Here is a 24,744-nt window from a genome sequence, read left to right as displayed (position 1 = left end):
TTGAAGTCTGGATAACTGTTATAAATTTCAAAGTGAGAATGATTATATATTTAATGCACAAACTACTGAACTTATTCGGATAGGGCATGGCACAGAGATAGATTATCTCTGTGCCATGCATCTGTGAATCGCAGTGTGTTCTTCAGTAATTTCATTACGTATATCATATTTATAGTCGTCTCAGAAATAAAAAAAAATATATAATAGAACAGTAGTCTATGCAATATTAATTACTGTACCAGATTAGATGTAAAGGGTACATTAAGCCAAAAGTCATGTATCTGAAAAAGCTTCACCAATAAGTGATAATAAAGAGGTTAATTTTATACTTTATACAAAGTTCATCGTGCAGTTAGTATTTTTGTTTTGAATAAAATAAAAATAAAAATGTTTTCTCTTTACTATCTTATTTCATGGGGATAATTGTCCAGTTTCAGTCTCACAGTAAAGACTCGGTCTATTTCGTCGATTAAATAGAAAAAATGGCATTTTTCAAAGTTAGAAGCTAGAATTGCCTCCTTTTATATAAGTCAATTAAATTAACCACGCCGTCTTAATCATTACATAAGTACTTTTAAAATGATACATAATACTTCTGTGTAAATATAAAACTTTAAAGAAAATAATTTAAATAATTTTAAAAACTTTAAATGCTTGTTTTGTAAAAAATGTATATTTTGAATACTGCCATTTTTCTATTTAACTGACGATTTTATAGACTTATCCATTACGACTGAATCTGTATAATAGAAAAATAATAACTCAGGACAATTGATACAATACCCATGCATGATAGATATAGAAAACACCCAGACCGATACAAATGATCATACTCATAATTGCATTGTACGAGGAAGCAAATCCGCGACCATCGTAAGCTACGCGGTGTGCTAAACTGCTAGAACACTGAAGCCGTCAAAATAGAATCGTTTACAGGATAGTAGAATGCATGACATTGCATATTAACTAAGGTTTAAAAAAACATTTATGTGATATACATATAATAGTAAGATGTAATACATCTAGAGAATGAAATATTGTAAATAGCCCATTAAAATAAACTTTAGAAATTTGTATTTGCTATATAAAACAAGTATTTTTTAATGTTCAAATTAGAATAAGTAATTTCATAGACTATTAAATATATTTTCATAGAGTAATGAAAATTTTAAGAGAATTGATGTAATCTCTGAAAGTATTTTCTTTACAATAGTCTATTGAATGACAGGTATTTAAATGCCTTAATTTTTTTACAAATAATTAATACTATACCAAATCATCTGGCCAGCGTGGTAATGGTTATAATGATATTGATATAATTTTTTTAATGAAAAATGATAAAAGATTTTTAAAGATGCATTCTATTCGTGACAATTAGTGATATATGTAATAATAAAAATTGAATTCTTAATAAAAAAAAATATATATATATATATGTTTGTTTTTGGACTTTTATTTCATGTTGTAACAAAACAGATGTATTATATATCCTGTCTATATGTTGGTACCCAAAAAGTCCCAAACGGCATTTGCATGCAATTTTGTACCTATTTTTCAATGGGTTCCTAGAAGATTAGAAAATAAAATTGAACCCATTATGTCCGTATGGATGACGCTGCGGTCGCTTCCGGACAAGATGACGTCTGCCAAGTACCGGACTTGAAAACTTGACCGGAGTAAGATGGAAGAAAGACAAGACAGTTCACAATGCTTCTGTTTACCTTATCTGAGATAACAGGCGTGAAGGATTTTTTTGTTGTATATATATGTATGTACAACATGGAACATTTACTGAAAGTCTCAGTCTTTAAGTCCAACGTCAAGATTGCAACATAATGATAAAACAGTCCGATAAACCTCTATTAGTTAGCGAGGCTTTATAATAGATTTATGAATAACTCACCTCTGTAAACCTCCAATAGCGCTAATAAACGTTTTAACTAATGAGCTCTATAAACCTTCAATAAGTTTTTTTATGAATACCACCGTTAGTGTATTTCGCAACATTATTTCAGACTGTAGTAATAATTGGGAACGCCTTACCGTATTTTTCTGTAATACATACTTGTTTATCAATGACTCACGCAGCTAAATTTGAATCTACATGTTTTCCCCAGCTGTTCGTAAAAATAAATCCAACACGGTACGTTAACGGATAAACAAATAAAGCATACAATTTAAAACTAAATATTTATTCCATTTTTTTTTATACATTTAGTAATTTATTTACAACCATTGTATTAACATCTAGTTTCCATTAACCACATTTATATATAATGAATATGTGTCTATAATTATATTAATATAAATAATTAATAATACAAATTTAATGAGCAATTTGTAACAGATTTAGTTCCTTTCTGTTTCGCCGTAGTCTACAAGTATATCTAATAAACCTTTTTTTTTAACATTAATCATAACAAAGTTCAATTTGATATAATTTATAGATACCAATATTTTTAGTGAAAATATATATTATCATCATCAGCCTATAGAAATAGGCCTAAAATATATATAAAATATTATTATGCATATAACTAATATTGAGGTATAATAATAGTGTCTTTATAAACCGCTATGAATTATAATGAGTACACTCGGGCTATAACAAAATACATTAACTTAAAAATGACAAGTTATGGGAAAGCAAGTTTAACGCGTTAACTTTAAAGTCGAGATTTTAGAAACGCGACTTTAACGTGTTCGCTTTAAAGTTGGTTTTTTAATGTAATGCGAATTGAAACGACTGCACATGATGGTAAGTGGCAAGCGTCGTCTATATATGTGAACAGCATTATAGATATCATGTGATGCCCATGATACCACTCGTGCGTTGCCATTCCAAAGCAATCCAGAGTATTTATTATTATTCTCTTATCCTGTAATTTTACTACCTAAACTGCAACCTACAATCAAAACACATCGTACAAAGCAATCTGCTTGACATGCCGAATTTCTATTAATGTTTTTAAATATATCTTATCCACTTTGTTTCTTGGCGCTAATGATTCTAATTTCTGTAACACATACTTGACGTAGATGTATATATTTAATTATATATCTAAATATAATCTGATACAAAAATATATTTTATTAATTACTGATTCAATTTTGAGATTCTTAATTCCATCTCGTATATTCAAGTAAAATTTTATATTTACAATTTAATAATAATAAAAAAATCTTGAATAATAAAAAAAGTCTTGAATAATAAAAAATACAATTATTTCATGATCGAAATTTAACAAAATATCTTAAAAATTATACAAAACTAGTTGAATAATAAGCTTCAACTAGCTAATGCTCGTGACTTCGTATGCTTTGAATTAGTACTTCTAATATTGATTTATAATAATATTGTTCTTGGTTTTTATGAAGACTATCACTTACTGAAAAATTATTGATCTTTTTTATATTGTATCACAAGAACAGACATAGTTTGTCTCAAAAAAGCAGACGAAGCCGCAAGTAACAAAAGTTAGAAATAACAATCCAACATAATGTCAACATAATATATAGATCTGTGAATTAAAAGACTTAAATTGAAGTTAAACATAAAACGTATTTTTTTACTCGTAACCCTTTTAAAAAAGGTTGCATTTCCACTAAGGGTAGCGTGGTTTGCTACTAGCTAGTGATAAAACTTTTTTATGCTATTTAATTATTATTTATTTTATAATTAAAGCTGTTAAATTAATACTAATAAAAAAATATACCATTGAATTATCAATTTTTATATGGGAATAAAAATATATATTTTCATTAATATATTTATAATGAATAAAAGCACCATATTTATTATTTATGGCATTAATTCAGTTAAATATTCGTTATTTACGTATAATCTAATATAGACATATATATAAGCATATAGGTTTGATTGATAAGAGTGTCTTATCATTTCTTCTTGGTTTGAAACAACTTTTAGAACTGACGTTAAATTCGATTTATTATAATTGTCTGTAATCAGCCCTACATGAATAAAGATATATTGATTTGATTTATTATACTATATACATATTTGAGTAGAATTAACGATACTCGCTACGATTTTAGAAAGTGAACATATTTTTACATAATTTATTTGTTTAATATTGTTTTTTTTTACAGTTAAAAATTGTACACATTTTATAAATGGGATACTCAGTGAAGTCGTTCCGTTGTACTCTGGAAGCAAATTCGATTGAATACAAAATACAATTATAAGCTACTAGCGAGTAGCGACCCGTCTCGGCCTCCAACGGTTGCATTACGATTATTTGAATTTCTCGGTTTCTTCTATACCATAAAACACTTGTACTAAACATATAAACCTTCCTCTTGAATCACTGTATCCATCGCTGAGAGCTGCATTAAAATCCGTTGCGTAATTTAAAAGACATAAGCGAATAGAAAATGGTTGCGACTTTGTTTTATACTATGTAAAGATACGTGTATAAAAAATCAATATAGAAATATATATGTAGTAGCCGTATTTTTTAAGCTTATAAATAATGTTATCACTGAAAATATCCCGTTTATGTAATGAGTACAATTTATTTATAAGAAGTTCAAAACATTCTTTTTTACATTTTTTAGAGTAGCAATACCTTTTTATACATTAAATTCGGATTAAAATGTTTCCTACCTACTCACCGATGAAATAATTTAGCTCGCCGTGGAAGCATACCGCGATAGTGTTGGCAACACCATGCCGACGGCCTGAAAGAATTGGGCGATCTACGTGAGCTTGTTTACAATACCGTTCAGTTGTAGGAGCATGGAATGGGGGGAAATGGGATAGGGTGCGGTCGGTGACATTGGATTTTAAATATTATTGTCCTAAGCGTAAGGTGCAAATCATAAATTACGTCGCAGGTTAAGGAGACAGGAGGGGGTAGACAAAATTGTGACAAAAGGTGAGCGGGATCCTAAAATTCGTGATGTTGCATTGCAAAATCTAATATATTTAAGTTAACACGAAATTTGAAGTAAGTATCTTAACAATAGAATTAAAAATATTTAGAATTGATCTTGTTGTTTACTTGTGGATTGCAAAAATGTCACATCTGAGAATGAGGGAGTGTAACAAATGTGACCAGATGGGACATGAAGGTCCCTTCCTCAAAGGGTTCAAAAATTATTAAATTCAAATGACGTAATTTATGGCAATGGCAAACAAGCTTATGGCCTAAGTGACCACCAGTGAGTGAGTACCATACAGGTTTCAATTGTGTAGGTACGCTAATTCGTAAGTCAGTGATAGTATACAATAATTAACAACCCTGGACAATTCACACAGCGCCATCTAGTCTTAAATTATGCAGAGCTTGTGATGGTTACTAGACAACTGACAGAAATACTTTAAGATTTTTTATGTATATAACATACATACGTGGTTAAGACCCAGTACGATACAAACAATCGTACTTATAAACTAAACAAATATGAAAAAATCCCCAAATACGGTACTAGATTTTTTTGTCAGGTCAGGTTGACCTTCACGTCATTCCCCATAGAAACCATCGTGATACACCTGGTGTACTTGTCACGATGGGCCAAATGACCTGACCTCATGTTCATCTCATCATCTTTACAAACTTAAACAATGTCACCAGTGGCATTGTTTTAAAATATTGTTTTAAAAAAAGAATTTGATTAAAAAACTGTTTACCTCATTCTCAATTCTCTCGTCTTCGCTCCTGTAATGCACATCTAGGTCTGAACTGTTCACACTGTGCTCCCAATCTTCTGATGAGTCGATTGATGATCCGTCGATGTCTATTGGCGATGCGTCGACATCCGCTACGATAAATCAAAATTTATACATTTGTCTTGTATAATAATAATTTTTTATCAACACATATAGAAAAAAATACTAAATATACTGATCTGGCAATAGAACTAAAAATACAATGGCAGCTGGAAACAGTGAAAATTGATTTTGATGAAACTTTACAATAATACAGCTTAATCAGAATAACTTATTTTGGTATATGTACCGCATTCATAAGCATGTAGTAAAAAAACGGTTATTTCAATATTACAAACAGACACTCCAATTTTATTTATATGTATAGATGTATAGATTAAATAAAAAGTGCATACCCATAACGAGAGGATCATGCTCGTCATGCCTCATCGTAGGAATGGGGACCGGACGCAATGTAGTGGCGTTGATAGCTATCGTATGAGGGTCCAGTTGAAAGGGCAGCGGCCCCACCTGCGGGGTTAACGAACCCTCGTGCGAGGACGAAGGCTCCAGCGACACAGGCACGACTCGCAGGTCGTCCGGCATACGTTCGTCCGTGTATCGTATCAAGGGATGTTCCTATGGAATTTAAATATTGTTAGAATAATTCGAAACAGGCAAAATGTAAAATAAAGTTTTGATTACAGAGTACAACAAAATAAACTTGAAATATATGAGGATCACTGATTCGATTTCTCGCACAGTACAAACATTTGTAATCATGAGTATGATTGCTTGTATCTGTCTGGGTTGTGACTAGATGTTTGTTGAAACTAGATGATGTTGTGTGAACTGTCTAGGGGTTAGGGGTTATGTATATAGCCCTACATTGGAGGGGGGGGGGGTGGGGGAATTAATAGAGTGTTTTAGTCTACAGTTTACTTACTATGTACGGCTGTTGACATATTGGATTAGACCGTAAATCTATTATTTCTAATGCAGACAAGAAGACTGCATCCGATGGAAAGCTTGATATCTAAAACAAAATAGAAATCTTCATTAATCTTTATTAAAAAAAACTTAATACAAGCATATTTTAATAGTCAAATTTTTTTATTCTGTCACTCATAACGCAGAGCCATTGCAAGAAGAATTTAAAAGACACTCACGTGTTGTTCTTTTAAATAAATGTTGTTCTAAATAAAAAATAATGATTGGTTTGTTTGATTAATCATTTCGAAGATTATTATAAATAGATAAATATTCGTCCTATGCCGTTGGCAGCTCCAATAGTGAAAATACGACATCCTGAGCTAATGTTCAATCTTCTACAGGGACCTCATGTTAACATAGTTTTTATCAGGAGTTGACAAATTATACAGAGGCACTTCATCTTGTTAAAATTATTCACATCATCACCTTTAAATTCATCAATTATGAAGTACTAGATGTTACCTTAGCCTACACAAACTATGACCCTAGATTTTACTCCCTGCCCTACATATTTCATGAGATAATAAATAGCACATATCTGTTTTCATATTACTAATATTATAAACGGGAAAGATTGTGAGATGGCTGGATGTTTGTTACTCTTTCATGCAAAAAGTTTTACAGTAATATAGCTTATACATCAGAATAGCATATAGGCTATAAATTTCACACGGGTGAACCCGCGGGCACAGCCAGTAATATATTATCTTAATATCAAATTTATCTCCACACAATGGTTTAGTAGTGAATATGTAACATATTAACAGAAAAACAAACATACATACATACATGAAATATGAATATGGATAATTAACAATACTCTACTTAATGGTGTAATAATTATTTTATAGTATCATGTTTGTGTGGATATATTGCAATGGTTTTATTTTATATATATCTTACAAAAAAATATATTCTAGAATAATTATAAAAATAGTAATGTAAGCATAAATTGGACACTACATTTAGCGTCTCATCTGCGTGTAGAGTCTACTAAATTAGCCAGTTAAGCTCCTTATAGAAGCACAGAAGCCTCCTGGTGAATAATTTTAAATAAATAACTACAACAATGCTATAATTATTACCTCATTATTGTTGAGCAGTAAGTACATCAGATTACGGCACTTGAGGGCAGACATCGGACACTCCCTGAGTCTATTGTTGGAAAGGTTCAAATGTACAAGGGACTCCATCCAGTCCATTGTATTTGGCAATGTATCTATATGGTTAGTGTCCAGTGTTAGCCATCTGAAAAAAAAAGAGTATTCCACAATCAGCCTATCATCTGGGTTATTATAGGTGTAGAGCCGAGACTACTAATGTAGCCCGCCAAGCTCCTTCCAAAAGCTCAGAAGTCTCCAGGTTTCTTCACAGGCTTGTCGGAGCGACATAACTGTTCTGCGGATTTGAGTTTGTTGTGTGGCCACTGCTACACACTCCAGTATTATGTGAGGGGACTGTTTGTAGCATCTATTGTGTACAGGTGTCTGTTTAAGAGACAGTGGCCTGTTATTGTCCCTATCCTTATTTTAAGGTTTCTATCCCTATTTAGGTACAGTAGGTGTTTTGTTATTTGAATATTTATTACATAATCTGATTCATTGCCAAAAGTCTAAAAATTGCTGACCCTGAAATAAGTCCCGCACCATAAGTCCTTCTGTGGGTTTGGAGTGCCATCTGCACTTGCTCACTATTATCCAGTGAAGCTGTAAAGGCCAGCTTCGGCCAATAGCATTAGAGTAGTCAGAAAAAAAAAACTTACCTTAAAAATGGCAGTGCGGTCAATTCGCCAGGTATAGTCGTAAGTTCATTTTTTCTCGCGCCAAAAGTATCAAGTTTCATCAACTTTTTAATTTCATAAGGCAATTCCTTCAACTCTATTCTATTACACCACAACGCTTCTAAGTTTTCAAGTTCAAATATTTCAGGTATTAACACTTTCAACGGATTGTGGCTTATGTTAAGATTCACAAGGTTTTTTAAGCTACCAATTTCAGGTGGCAATGAATTTAAATTGTTATAATCGAGAGTTAGAGTTGTTAAGTTGATGAGTTGAGTTATTTGGATTGGCAGAGTTGTTATTTTATTTTTATGCAAATAAAGATGTTGCACCTCCAAACAAGTGCAAAGAAGGGCTGGAATTTCGGTGATTTCAAACGTATTGAGACTTAATTTTGTTTTTTTCTTAACAATGGCATCTTCTATTACAGCTAACAGATGATTTTCACGGATAAATTTTAATATTGCACTCATTTTTATTCTATTATTCGTAACATTTACAAGAATTTTGTTTGATACAAAAACAAGACAGGGTGACACCAATGACAGGACAACAAGACTGATGTCAGTTACACAAGGTCACAATAAAAAACTGACAGAACCTATAGTGTTGCCATCCCTGTAAAATTACTTCCTACGAGGAAATAAAATCTCGTACAGTTACTCAATTTCACTCTACCCGTATATTATAGCAGTTTGACCAATTTAAGTAGGTCAAAGGCTTGACCAAAACTGTAGGAGGGTGAATATGTCCAGAATAATCTAGGTATTTTTTAGACGAATTTTTTACGCCATTTTTAATGGCAATGTTACCAGGAATACTCATAATATTCTACTTTTATCATTTAAAAAAAACCATAATAAAGCCTATAAAAAATTATATATTTATTAAAATGAAAATTGTTCACAAAATAAATGTGTATTCAAAAAATATATACTATTATTTAATAACCATTTTAAGTTCAGTCGAACTTAAGATTTACATAGAACGGAATACATTTCAAGTATTGATTTTCCTTTGAAATGTAAAAGTAGCTATTGCGTTATTGATGTCGATGTCGAAAGTAAACAAAAGTATTTACATGTGCTGGTGTTACGGGTATCAAGATGTAACACCGTAAATTTTTCTGTACGGATAATAAGAAAAAACAATAATTAAAAATTTTAATAAAGAAAGAAAAATTGATATGTGAATGATGTGGGGGTTTATGATTAAATTAGTATTTTTTATTGTTTTTTTTGTTTCATGCGTGAATGTTAGAGGTATGTATAGAATACATTATTGTACTTAGTAGTAACATAATTTATATTTCAATAATAACGAACCTAAACTGTTATAAGGTACATAGGATATCAATAAAAAAGGTCCGTTATCACATCAATGTGGATAGACTGCTAACATGTAAATTTAATTCTCATTAAAATCCAAAGTATAACTATATAGAAAATAATCATCATTAAATACAATATTTTGCTATGCGATCAACCTTGACCTTTTTAAGTAGGTAGGCCTAACTTTATATAGTAAAACAAAGTCGCATCCGTTGTCCCTTCGCTTAGATCTTTCAAACTATGCAACGGATTTTAATGTTGTTTTTAACAATAGATAAAGTGAGTCAAGAGGTAGGTTTATATGTATAATACATGTACACTCGTGCGAAGCCGGGTGGGTAGCTAGTATTAGTATAAAGTAATAAGGTAGGTATACGATCAAATTAAGTAGATATATGTGTATCATTATAAATGTGAAGATAATGTTACTCTGTCTATTAGCCGGGCTGTCTAAAAGCTAAGTGCTGGGCTGATTCTACTAAATTATGTATCCGCGAACTTATATTTGACATTTATGTGACCCTCTCTATATCTATTCGTATAAGCATAGGGCGGCTGGGCGAAAGAAAGTGAAGGATTCAGACGAATTCAGATGATCTATACAAAAGCTCAAATGACTGGGAAATGGGCCGTAGTAAATAACTTAATATAGCACATTACTTACTATAAAGTACCTATTGGACTAAGCCATTTTTATTTATTTATTTATTTATTAGCATACAAAACAGATTACAGTCAATATAATAATATAATAGGAGCGTGTAGTTCGGTACAGAACTGGATTGTAATCCAACACTATGTATGCCTAAGAGCTAAATTATATAGACGCATTCAATATACGCTAGATAATTAGATAAAGTTATATAATAAAAAGTAAACTAAATAGAAAATGATATATAACTACGTAATGCAATAAATTATCATGTTAACAGAATTTTATTTATATTAAAGAAAAGAAAATTGGTATACCTAATGTTAAATATAATTTGTCAGTTTACGGTGGAAATTTAATTGTCTCCGGAACTGGACCAGCGTTGAATGGAAAATATCTATATTTCTATTCGCGACAAGAATTTCATTGTATTGGCGACACATTCGAACTATTGGATTATAATAAGAAGTATTATTTGAGTAAACCTGAAGATAGAAGGTGTTATAATTACGGTTGCGTGATCTAAATCTCGTATTAAAGTTTAATAGAGAAAGAAGAGTGGACGAGTCCAACTGATGATGAATAATTTTATGTAACAAGGTTAGGTCATTATTTTGTCGTCTTATATATAAAGGGTCCAGATTAAAGTATTTCAGACGTTCACTGTAAGATGCAAGTTTACGAACTAAGCCGCATCTATAGCTAAGTATCTTTAAATAACGTCTTTGAATACTTTCAATTCGGTTGCTATGTAGTCTATAGAAGGGAGACCAGATAGCCGAGTTATATTCTAAAATACTACGTACGAGTGAGTTATAGATACTAATTAAGCTTCTACTCTGCCGAAAGTTTTTAGTTGATCTTGTAATGAACCCAAGAAGACGGTAGCTACGGTCAACAATATTATCATAGTGGTCTCGAAATGTTAGTTTGTCATCAAAAAGCACGCCCAGATCTTTTGCGACACGATTACGTTCAAGAATTTTATCCCTAAGGATATAGTCAAATTCGAGTTTATTTGTTTTTTTAGTAAAAGTTATAACGAAACATTTACCCACATTGAGCTGCATGAAATTACGATCACACCAATCGGAAAGTGAATTTAAATCCGATTGCAATCTCTGAGCATCAGTACTATTGTCCACCGCAGAAAATATCTTAAGGTCATCTACATAAAGTAGACAAGGACAGGATAGGACATCGATTAGGTCATTTATGAAGATGACAAATAATAACGGGCCTAGATGACTACCTTGCGGCACACCAGAGAACAGTGTGACGGGAGCAGAGGTATGACCCTTAATTGCAACCAGCTGACTCCTACGACTCAAGTATGACTCGAACCAGCGAAGCAGAGAGCCATGTACTCCGAATTCTCCCAGTTTTTTAGAAAGCGCAGCGTGATTGACCTTGTCGAATGCTTTTGAGAAGTCGGTATAGATGGAGTCCACCTGTGATCTTTTTATAAAAGCCCTGCAAAGATAGTTCTTATATTCCATAAGATTAGAGACGGTAGATTTATTGGCAATGAATCCGTGTTGTTGAGGATGCAAAGAAGATTTGACATGACTATACAGAATATCATACACTACACTTTCAAAAAGTTTTGCTAAACATGATAATATACTAATAGGTCTGTAATTTCCACAATCAGTCTTGCATCCTGATTTATATATGGGTATTACATGTGCTACTTTCCAAACTGTAGGAAAGGTACCATACTCAATGGATTTATTAAATAATACATTAAGAGGCAAACACAGTTCATTAGCACAGTTCTTAATAAACAAGGCAGGAATACCATCAGGACCAGGACCTTTATTCGGATCTAACTTCTTTATTTTGGCTAATATCATTTTATGTGTGATGTTAATGCCGCTTAGGACACTGCTGTGAGAACTAGTAGGTGAACTGGCGTTAGAATTACACTGACTGTTTACAAATACAGAGCTGAAACACTTCGAAAACAGCTCGCAAACTTCTGATGGATTATTTGATGAGACACCGTTATATTCCATAGTTACAGGAATCGAGTTCACTCCCTTTTTACTATTGACAAATCTCCAAAAGGACTTCATGTCACCTTTTAAAGATGTCTCTACTGATGCTACAAAGTCTTTATAACAAGATTCGATTAAATATTTGCTCTTAGTTCTGTAATTAGCAAATTCATCATAGTCAAGAGGATTGCCAAATTTCTTATAGCGCTTATGATATTTCAGTTTCATTTTAATATTATGTCGAAGTGCAGTACTAAACCATACTGGGTATTTATCGGTATTATTTTTCGATAGAGGCGTATGTCTATTGATAATATCTTGTAATACTGTATAAAAATTACCTACGTCAAGGTCAATATTAGATGAAGATAGTATTGAGTCCCAGTTTACTTTCGACAATTTAGACTTAACATCATCAAATTTGCATTTATTAAAATTAAAGCGTTTACGAGAAAATTCTTTTACGTATTTAAAGTCCTGTGCAAAATCACAACAATTAATGTCACAAGCTATAGCAGGATGATGACTATCCAAACGACTAAGAGGATCTACACCATATACTTGAATTTCAACTGTGGACAACACGAGGTCAAGAAGGCGACCATTTGCATTTAGTATACTGTTAAATTGCTTGAGCTGACATAGAGACAGGATCTCACACAGAAGCCGAGATTTATAATCACACGTTGAAGTAAAGTTCAAATGTAAACAGTTCGGAATCCCATGCCAACTTAAGCCAGGGGTATTATAGTCACCAATACAAACAAATTCGGCGTCATTGGAATTTAAAATTATATTTTGGCAATTTTCATAAAATCTTTCTAATAAATTAAAAGGCAGATCAGGTGGCAAATAACATAAACAAATATTAATTTTACGACCTTTTCCATTACTAGACAAAACTGTAATCCATAAATCTTCAATATCACTATCCCACGAGAAACGCCTAATAATGTCAATGCCCTTTTTTACTGCAATAGCAACACCACCACCTTCGTTTTTTCTTATGGAGGTAGTACAACGGTCGCGACGGTAAATGTTATATCGAGAATCAAATAATTCTGCATCGAAAACACTGCTATCCAGGTTAGTCTCAGTGAGACAGATTATGTCATAATTACAAGTAAGTGCGTTAAGGTATACATCTGTGATTTTAGAACGAATTCTGTTAACATTCTGATAATATAATAACATTTTCAAATAAAAAGGTGATCAAAAATTATACAGTAAAACAAGCTTAAATTAAAATATGAAGTTAAAATTAAAATTACAAGATTACAAGAAAGTGAATAATATACGTTGTTTATGGAGATAGTCTTTGCAATACTTCTTTGTTTTTAACATAAATACTTCCACACTTATCATCCTTGCGTAGGTACACTCTGCCATATTTGACCCAAACGTATTTATACTGTTCTTCTTTCGCAAACTTCCTAGCCATTGCAAACAACTGCTTACATTCTGGTGAGAGATGTTCTACGACATATATTTTTTTTGAGTCGCCTGACAGTGCCAGGTGGCGGGAGTTAAGAGTGTCCTTGGGATGTGCCTTATTAAATCTCTGAACGCTAGATATTAATGTATCTTTCATTCGTGGTGAGGCGAGGGTAACCAGGATATTCCTCGCACGCTTGGAGTTACTATCCATTTTAGCTACTCTGCGACAAGCGAGTACGCAGTGGTCTTCGATGGGAAAATTAACGGTCTCACATAACTTTTTGAATAATAAAGTCACGTTCTCATTTTTTGTTTCCGGTACCTCTTGTATCTCAGCATTGTAACTACGACTAGTTTTCTCCAGGGCTGATACACGATTTGTCAATTTAATAATCTCCCCTTGCATAAGTTCGCAGTCAGCCTCCAAAGTCTTGATAGTGATATCTTTTTGTTTTATTTGAGACTTCAAGATTTCATGTTCAGAGGTGAAAAGGTTAGTAGCAGTGTCAAGGTCATTTCTCATCTCTTGTACCACGGAGCCCATCTCCGCACGAACCATACCCGCAACATCATCCCTTAGCGCCAGACGAAAACTGTTCATAAATGATGTAAGCGACTCATTCAATTTTTTATCAAAAAGAGCACTAATTTTATCCATTGTCACACCATTACATCCAGGATGACAAGGAGCGACGTCCGCAGTGTCATAGGATAATGATGTATTATCGTTCTGAATGTCGAATGACATATTAAATGAACTGTCGTTCCCTACTGGTATTTGGCGTTGTCGAACTGGAGTGTCAATATTATTCTTACGCCTATGGGACACGTTGCTACAGGATGGGCAAGTCCATGTTTCTTTATATGATTGAGTTAGTGTTTTATAGTGGTCATCCCCTATATTAAGACATTTGTTGTGGAAACATCCCTGGCAGTATCGACACTGTAGATAGAATTCAGTTGAAATAGCACTTAAGCATCCACGGCAACAAGGCATCTTCGAAGTCTCTTAGCGAATGTCGTTTGTTTACAAAAAGCTTCTCTTACTGTTCGCCGTAAGCCAAAGCAATAAATGCAATAAATAACGACGTGAGTATAAAGGATGATACAGGAAGCGCCCTCTCTTGTTAAAGTTAATTACTATTAATGCAAGCTTATGTCAACATGTGATGATGTTATGCTAGTGCACATAAAAGCAATGAACTGAAGAAGTGCAAGAGGAAATTGATAGATGTCGCCAGTGTATCGGAAGATGATGAAGCAAAATCGATATTCAAATGAATATTAATGTTTTCATATTTCAAATGCGATAATGAAATTAACACCACAAAATTACAGTTTGCACTACAGTTTTTGTCACATTCATAACTCAAAATTGTTAAGTATTCACTTTCTTGAAGAATGATTACGTTAATACATTACGAAGTCAATAGTCAAAGGTATTATAGACACAATCTTTAATAATAGCATATTATTTATTATCACTAATAGTTATAATAGTCACTAGCACTGATATATTCACTATAAATTAGTTCTTAATAATATTTACTAACTTTTTACTATTTATTTTTAATTAAACTCAGGAGCAAAGATTTATGTGTATATACTGAACGGCGCCCTCTAGCGAAAAAAAGTTTTTACTTTTATTTTATACCATAAAAAAATAGATAAACACTATTATCTACTAGCGAATGATATAAAAATTGGTCAGTCATTTTTCTGTATTACAAAGAAAAATAAAATATGTAACTTTGGTCACAGATACTCGGACACCCGTCAGATTATCATGTTGTGACTCCCATACCAGAATAGAAAATAGGTGTAGAACAAGTGTAGAAACTAAATAGTTTCCACACTGTTCATCTCTAAAGAGCGTAGCGTAGCGTCCAGACCCTTCTAGAACGATAGTAACCTGATAGAAGTCTTTAGTATGATCACTGTCGTAATTTAGTCGATATTGACGGACAATTGTAATGTGCCAACATTTTTTTGAAAATATGTTAATCGGAACGAAGTTGTACAGGTCAATTGTCCGACTGAACCTAATAAAGTGTGATCTAGCTTAGTCCCATTCTGGCAACCCTTACGATTAAATGAATATGGATATTACGTTTGGCCTTATTCACACAGTTGAATAAATCGCCAATTATAACACTTGGTGGATTTATATTGTTTTTCGAGTGGTGGCTCCACTAAAAACCTGCTCTTTAGTGATACGCTAAAGGCACCAGCTGAGTAGAGGCCTTTTCAGCTTATAGCGGAATATTTTAATATTTTAATACTTTCCACACTTTACTACGCTATGCTGAATAAATGATTATAGTTATTATTAACTCCGCTACTATAAGCATGTGTGAGATCACAAAAACAAAATACTATAAATCCATCATGTAACGAATTAGGCGTCGCAAAATAACACCTATATCTATAAAATATATCAACCATCAATTTTATTTTAGCATCTCAGCAAAATAGAACATCTCATCATGTGCGACGATTGAGCAGCGACAATAGCTTTTTCAAGAACCAAAAGCAATTGGCGTATCGGTCCTTCCAACCGGTCTCGATTAAATATCACAAGGCCTCATACCCTAAAGCTAATGATAGGCCAGACTACGACATAACATCTTACGATGCGGAGTACGGCGGTGTGGTTTCAAACTTTACATCCTCCATCTACGATGACAATCCACCGTTGTATCCGAATCCCGAATTCATGACGAAAACTAATCAAGGTAATGCTTGAATTTTGCATTAGTTATTTAGCGGTTACAGTTAATTTTGAGTGACGTTCCCTAGTGAATTCCTATTTCGACTCAACCCGAAAGCCTTGCCACTAAAAATGTTTGTGTATCGATTTATATTTACTCTCTATGAAGATGAAGTGACCGTTTACAAACTAAATTTATTCAGATGCCTTGGATTCCATTATATTCATCAAAACATAGGCATATTAAGTTTTATGTCTTTGCAATATGTACTATACTGTGTACAGTCTTTTCTTATCGTAATGATTTATAATTTGTATATTTCTAACTATACTAGGTAATAAAAGGAAATTAGAATTCGCCAATAGTTAGTAATAACGCGCGCAGAATTCATCAAGTACTGACCGTTATCATGTTAAGTTGTATAATTTTAACAATTCTAACTATACCACCGGTGACAAATTTGTCTGCTGAAGTTCTCCCATTGTGTTGTAGTTTTTTAAATTTTTTCAACACATTTTAGTACAGTATGCCATAAATGTTACATTCATTCTATACTTACTTTGTGTCGGACTTAGAATCCTGTCGGGCCGGGGTCCGTGTTATATTGTTACCCTACGATTTTACCCTCTATAATGTACTATGTTACCGTAAAGATACGCGACTGAAATTTGCTTTTTCTTCTAAAATTGATACATATAAAACTCTTACTCAAATTTAAGGATCTACAAAAAAATTAACAAATTCTTTTAATCATGTAGTAAATAAGGTGCAGATGGAAAATAAAATACCGGAGCCGGAAGTTGATTTACCTGATGACTCTCTGGCAGATGCAGATCTCAAAGGGCATAACATCATTGATAGTGTGACATACGTATACGGATTCAATAGTTGCCACGGAATGAGAAATGAATGGATGATATTGGTATGTCATTTATTATTCTTTAAAACAGTCATTATGAATTCAATTTCGCTACGGCGGAATGTCTTAAAATAAAATTTCATCTTCGGTTGATTGTCTAGTAATCCAAAGTGATTACTTTTAAAATTGGTATTGTTTCGAGATTAGTATAATATCACTTTATGTTTTATAATAATATATAAAAAACTTCTAAAATCTTACATTTTAAAAGTTTTGAAATATTGTATATAAAGTAAATCATTTCATTATTATAACTCAGAGTCTAGTTTAACTTACTAGTAAGTAAAATCATAACATGTAATATTTATAAGCTGTAAGAAATCTTATCTATGTGACGCCAATGTGACGAATATGATGAAGCTCCTTATTGCTTTTTTTAATCCGCATTAGAGTAATAAACAAACCAACGCCTAAAGTACAAATTAATGAACTATTGTAACTTACATCACTAGTTGTTATCAATATCAATGCTCAAGTTCTGCTGTTCTGCTGTTCTCTTAAGCTGTTCCTGAAGACTACCTAAATGCTTCTACACTCTTAATTTTAAGTCAACTTTTTGCAATCACTTTGCAACCGAAATAACAGCTAAAATAATAAAACGCTCAGAATTACTCATTACCTCTTGTATCTATCAGGTATCTAATCTTTACTAGAAAGTTCTAGATAGCAGTAATTAAGAAATCGATTGCTTTCTCTAACAGATCTTCATCACAAGCGGCATCGCGGTAATCCTTCTCGTAGCTACTGTTATATGGTTGATGTGGAGCGAGTACACGGCTGAGTTCCGAAAGAATAGCAAACTGTATCCAATCAACATCAATTTGTGTTGCTGTCTCGCTGCTTGCACCCTCATTTACATACAAGCTGTGATGGTATGTATCTACTTTTTTCTTTTTTTTTGGATTGGATTTTGCGTCTGCCTGCGCTAATGGTTTATGCTGGCGGGGCTCCAGTGAAAGATGATAAGATGAACACGAGGTAAGGTCAGTTAATTCATCGTGGTAAATTCATCATGAATTTATCATGATGGTTTCCAGCGGGAACCACGTTGATGTTAACCTGATATAGTAATTTGTTAGCAATGGGGTTATAAGTCCACATTATTAACAATCCCCTTCAGATTTATATCAGTTCTCTAGTAACACAAGCTTTGTTTAGCTTGGGACTAGGTCACTAGATGACGATGCGTTAATTGTCCTAAGACATTAGCAAAAAATATATCCTAATTTCAAGATACCAAGATCAGTTATTTACGAGCGAATTGATATGGCTATCACATCATCACTTAACATCAGGTGAGATTGCGGTCAAACGCGCTCAAATTATGATATAAAAAAAAAGCACATGTAAAACATATATACTCCTTGCAGGGCATGTCTTCTCCATCACAATGTGAAAGAATTGCACTTCTTCTACATTATACTCACGTATCATGTGCAATGTGGATCGTGATATTAGCAGCAGCTGTTTCTGAATACTCAATTTGCGATACTCTCATACCCTTGAAGTACAATTATCTGTTGGCTTATGGAGTACCGGCAATTGTAGTAATGGTGAGTACGTAAATGTTTTGTAAATCATTATTAAAACTTATCGGGTCATCAGTGAGATTTGTAAAACTGAGGCGTGAGGATCTTGTATAAAGAGGAGAATATGGTGCGAGTTAAAGGGAAGTTGGAAATCTGTTTTATTCCATAAAATTCGCAAAACCGTACGGTCAACTTTATGTCGATCAAACAACTGCAAGGAACATACTATTTATCCTATTGGTACAGTTGACATAGTTACAAATAGTGAGCGTGTGCCCGCGAGTGCTACCCGGATTGGTTGGTCTGTTCCTTCACAGTGATGTTATTGTTTGTAGGGATTGCTACAGAATTTAATTCAAACAAAACAAAATATAAATAGGGGCATAAAATAAATTTGATTAAGTATTCGACAAGCAAATTGCGTTTAAAATAGATTTAAGTGATAAAATATTACCCTAAACAATATCTACTTTTACAGTTCAACTATGCATTGTCTATGGAACAATACGAAATAAAACATTACTGCTGGATGTCAATTGAAAAAGGAATGGTTATGGGTTTCATGGTGCCAGCTATGATACTGATTATCATTAACACAGGAATTATTATACTTGGCCTCCAAAGTGTTAATAGGAAACAAGCCGAAATGCTAACAGCGAAAATACAGGAATTATTAGATCACCACGTCGCAAAATGGCCTAAAAACGAATCCGGCGAGGATAACAAAAATGGCAGTGTTGATACTCTTGATATGTATTCACCAGAAACAATTAGGAAGAATACTGATAGTTCTGATACTCTGGATTATGACGAGGACGGAAATGGCGATGCGAACAGCGACGGTGTAAATGAGGTAAGTGTTAACAGATTCAAATTAATGTCTTTTATGTAGTAGTTTTTAATTCTTTTTTTAAATGTTAATTCTACTATACTCCGCACGGTGTAGAATGGTGCGGATGACAGTTGATGTTTTAGAACTATTTTTATGTTAAAATAGTTTTGAAATGACAGCTGTCACCCGTTTAATTGTATTACTGTGATTTTATTGATATCAAAGTAAATCCGCATTTTTAACATTAACTAACTATACATAAGTAATAAAGTACTGGAAACAAGGTAAATGATTTACGTTAGAGTGTAGTACCAAACAGATGTATGTGTATAACTGTATGCTATATACCTATCATTCGGCTGTTATATACAGCCGAATGATACATTTACATACAGGCGAATGATATAGTACTAATATACAATTGGACCTAAAAATGAAAGCTTTAGGTTTAATTCGAAGTAAAAAGTAGCCTCTAGCCTATAGCAAAAACTGCAACATGCGGGCCGTATGCTTAATTGCGAAAAATCGTCTCATTTCCGTAGGCACATCATGCCAAAGCGATGGAAGATAGGGGCTTACTGAACATGCTATACGTGGAGAATCTACCTGTGAAATGGAGCTGGAACACAGAAGGGAACGAGCTGAAGAATTATCTGAACCTCTGTCTCATCATGGAGCCATTCTTCGCCATAAATTGGGTGATGGGTGTGGTGGCCATAGAGAACGCGGCTCATTGGTCCACACCAACTATATACCTGATACTTGTTGTTGCTATGGTAAGTTTAATCGTAAAGTCATTTGCCTGGATTAGTACCTATGTCTATATAGCCCGCGAGCCAGGAACAGGTCAGTGTGACTAATTTTCTCCTGTTTGTTAACTTCTATAATGATCATGGTGGTTGTATTGTAAAGCACTCGGAATAGCAGCTGACTTACACCGCTGGCTTCAAAATGCTATTATTTTAACTGAAATAATTGACGGAATTGGACTCTGGCTCGTGGACTAATGTAAGGTGTGACATGATTGGTACACAGGAGGCCTGATACTAGTGATGCCAACCGTAAGAGGATTCTCGTACATATGCGATGATTATTGATGATTGATGATTTATAGTCAGGACATTTTCATCCCCGTATATTTTTATAGATTAAAATGCGATACATTAGGTCAAAATGCTATTATCGCACAATATGAATATTTTTAATGGCCTCGGTAGTCTACGGGTTTGACACACAGCCTTACTTCCGATTGTTGTGGGTTCGATTCCTTACACGGCGCACCAACGTTTGTATTCACAAGTATTTGTGTTAGTATTACTCTGAATGTTTTCTGTATATATGTATTTACAAAATAAAAAAGTATTATTTGTTTAGTACCCGATAACACAAATCTGCTTAACTTGGGTCTAATTAGCGCTGTGTGAATTATCCACGTTCATTATTATAATTATTTGTATTCATGAGGTGTGATAGTTTAGTCTGGTGTTTTTATGTATGTGTTTTTCTTCTAATTCTAAGTTGTATAATATACTTTATGTATCGCCTTTTGTTACCTCTGTATCTTCTTGTACTTATGTTTTTTTGTATTCATATACAAATTAGCTTATGTATTTTTCTGTGAGATGAACAATAAAGATTTTTTTCCATTCTATTTCGTTTATCTAGTTTGGCACTAGATGGCGCTGCGTGAATTGACTTGAGTTTCGATTGTTTTGTTTCAGTACGTATACCTTACGGCGACAATCTGCACCACGCTGCCGATCGTTCGGAACAAGAACAACACGCCGTGCTGCGAGGAGGTGGTCACCGAACCCACCGTCATCAGGACCAGGTGAGGGTCTCCACTATGATAATATAGGGATCTAACCCTACCAGAGGTGACGTATAAACCCACTCATTAATCACGTCACAGAATTAGGTAACCCTTGTAATACAATGACATACTTTGGTCCACAAAGTATGTCATTGTATTACAAGGGTTTGGAGAAGGCGTATTTCACTGCCAAATCTCAACCTTCGAGTCGGAACACAGTTGCAGGGATGTTTATCGACAAAAATAGTTGAAACAAAGATATCTGTCCACTAAAACGACTTCGTCTTAGGGCTAAATCATTTTATAATGGTATTATTTATATTCCAGGACTACAGACAGTATACCACTACTGGACCCCGCTATTCAACAGCCCAACGTGACTCAGGCACCGGCAGACACCATAAGCACTATAAGCATTTAAATTGGAAATCTAATTATAATTGGATTGAAAATTACAGTCGATTCTCGAGTGAATCGACTATTTCGTAATCTTAGCTAATTCGTGAATATACGAATCGATGTTCTAAATTCGAAATACCATAAATGGTATTTTTGGTGTTATTCTAAACGTGAACTAGCTAAGTAACATCACTACCAATGAGCAAGTTATCACCACGGTCAATCTAGGAATCCCAATTTAGGAACGAGATTTTTGATCTCGAGGATTTCGCTTGATTGATACAATATATGGATATGTTAATTTTATTACTGTCAAATTAATAAATTTATATCAGGACTATCGAAAATGGAGTCTAGTTTTCTAAGAACTATGCACTTTTATACGGTCTTATTATTGACCAGACTACATCATCTTGGCATTCTTTCTGCTAGCTTGTGGAAATACAAAATGGCGGTTTGGCGGTAGGTGTCTACTAGTCTACCTTAAAATTATTATGAAATACTACGAGTATTCAGATCAGATCAGTATCAGATGATTAAGATTCGAAATTAACAAAATTACTATTTTTATGTAGAGTTATTGTACAATTTTATTTCTAATCATTAAATCAATGCCGCCTACTTATTTTGTCGGCCATGCCTAGGTAAATTAAAAAAAAACAAGTCTGATATTTTAAAATGGGAAAGATCTTTTCATTTGTAATAAATAAACTTAAAACGTAAGCAGTTTTAAATTTCTTTTTATAAAAAGCATTACAGTACCTAATATTTAACTATGAATCTTGTATTTCATTAAAAAAAAATATATTTATACCGTTACGTACGTGCGAAGAACGAAACGGATGGCTAGTACAACTGGTAGTGAATAAATTTAAATAACATATCTATTCTACAATAATGTTCACTGTTCTAGATTAGAAATATGATTCCATTTCTAACAAGCCTTGTAACGACGATGCGTCGAAACGAATTCTCTCCGGATGAACCACGATAACTTTATCGTACGATCACTCGAAAAACACGAAAAAATTATTTATGTTTCACTTACAAATTTCTCGTGGTCGTAAGTTGAATTTCCGCACAATACAAACGTTTCATGTCATGGCTGTGTGTGTTGATTGTTTTCGAAAATATATGCATCTATCTAAACAAAAAAAATTAGGTATATTTCTATCAGTTATCTAGTGCAAACTGGTTAAATATGTAATAAAACTATAAGAAAATGTGTTTTCTAAATCAAAAGCGTTCGTTTGAATGCATCGTCTGTATAAGGCCTCAAATATATTTTGTGTGTAGTGGGTAGGGGATTAAAAATGATTACAATTATCAAGTTTTAAATGTAGAACAAGTTGAAGATTTTTAATCGTAGAATAAAACAAAAATAGACAGATTTTCTATATTATATATGCACATAGACAAATACTGAAGAAAGTCACTACCCGTCATCTAAATATTTAAAAATATATATCAATGATGGGAGTCCTTAATTTATTCTGATACGATATGTATTATTTCACTTCAACTAAAGGTAGAATATAAGTAGATATTTTATGACAACGACCAATCAATGCAGGACTAAACATAAAGGGTATGCCAGCATACATAATTCAAGATACTGAATCATTTTTACTAAATATACAAAGTAGAGAACCTTAATACAAATTGCGCGGTTACGTAAATCATTTTAGTATGAAAAGATCATATTTATTGTCAGGTTGCCATTTTGTTGGTGAAAATGGTTCAGGTTCATGAATTTTCTACGTGGCTTATGTTTAGTTCATATTTGCGTAGATCATTTTTATAATTAAGTTTGTACATACTGCTTAATTGAGGGTTGATTGCAAGAAGATGGCGTTCTTACATACAAAACATTTCCCTCCAGCCGTCTATCAGGTACTCTGTACACGATTATAACAAACTGTACAAACGGTGAATATATATTAGATTTTTGATTCTAAATTCTGAAAATGTCGATAATATTGCAAATAATTATTTAGATTGATAGACAAACCTGGTCGATATTGTTCCATGAAATACCGTACCTGAGCTAATAAACTTGTCAATAATTGCACAAAATAATTTAACTGTTTTGAAAGTCTATAGTAGAATTTCTTCTTAATTTCCTATCAGTATAATAATTTACAGTAGAAGTTTTATAGCTTTTAGAAACAATTTCACAGAATCGAGAGAATTTATTTACACACAACTTCTAGAAAATATCTAGATTAAGTATAAAAGATCTATGAATGTTATTAATTATAGGTAACTTTCTGTGCTAAATCTGTCCTAAATTCTGAAATTTACTTCTTAAAGGAGGTACGATATAGTCAATAGAGTTATAATATTGTTATATAAGTTTTAATAAATGTTTTAATCACGTTTTGTATTTCATTACTAGATGTTAAATGAGGTTTTACTTCTAGGAGATACATACCTACTAATATTATAATTTCCTTTCATGGCTCTTCGCCTCGCCTGACGGTAATGAATACTCGCAACACCGGAACTGCAAGCTTGGTGCTAGCCTTTTGAGGAATATTTCCTGAAGGTTTCAATATAATATATTTCTGGAATGTGATTTGACATTTTTGTGCGTGATAATTTCTGGAAATAACGCACAGTAGAAACTTATCTGTCATCTAAGTGATCACGATAGTCTTTAAATTTCGATGGCGAT

The 24,744-nt window shown here is 33.0% G+C and overlaps 2 protein-coding genes across 2 annotated transcripts; one reads left to right on the top strand and one right to left on the bottom strand.

Moving 5' to 3' along the window:
- Window positions 1-4,406: 4,406 nt before the first annotated feature.
- Window positions 4,407-9,014, bottom strand: LOC131843335 (leucine-rich repeat protein soc-2). Its single transcript, XM_059191962.1, has 6 exons — window positions 8,427-9,014; window positions 7,750-7,912; window positions 6,618-6,707; window positions 6,088-6,310; window positions 5,654-5,784; window positions 4,407-4,701 (listed from the first exon to the last, which is right to left on the bottom strand). The coding sequence occupies exons 1-6, from the start codon at window positions 8,915-8,917 to the stop codon at window positions 4,648-4,650; spliced, it is 1,152 nt and encodes a 383-aa protein (XP_059047945.1). The 5' UTR covers window positions 8,918-9,014; the 3' UTR covers window positions 4,407-4,647.
- Window positions 9,015-9,506: 492 nt separating this feature from the next.
- Window positions 9,507-22,294, top strand: LOC131843322 (uncharacterized). Its single transcript, XM_059191948.1, has 9 exons — window positions 9,507-9,706; window positions 16,324-16,599; window positions 17,334-17,497; window positions 18,196-18,366; window positions 18,865-19,047; window positions 19,502-19,876; window positions 20,398-20,631; window positions 21,577-21,686; window positions 21,996-22,294. Exons 1-9 carry the CDS (start codon window positions 9,637-9,639, stop codon window positions 22,087-22,089), a joined length of 1,677 nt encoding a protein of 558 aa, XP_059047931.1. The 5' UTR covers window positions 9,507-9,636; the 3' UTR covers window positions 22,090-22,294.
- Window positions 22,295-24,744: the final 2,450 nt, after the last annotated feature.

Source organism: Achroia grisella, unplaced genomic scaffold (assembly GCF_030625045.1).
Source record: "Achroia grisella isolate CSIRO2021 unplaced genomic scaffold, CSIRO_AGI_Agris_v1 utg295, whole genome shotgun sequence".
In the NCBI taxonomy this organism is placed as follows: Eukaryota; Metazoa; Arthropoda; class Insecta; order Lepidoptera; family Pyralidae; genus Achroia; species Achroia grisella.
Note: the sequence above shows the minus strand (reverse complement) of the source record. Positions and strands in the feature narration are given on the sequence as shown.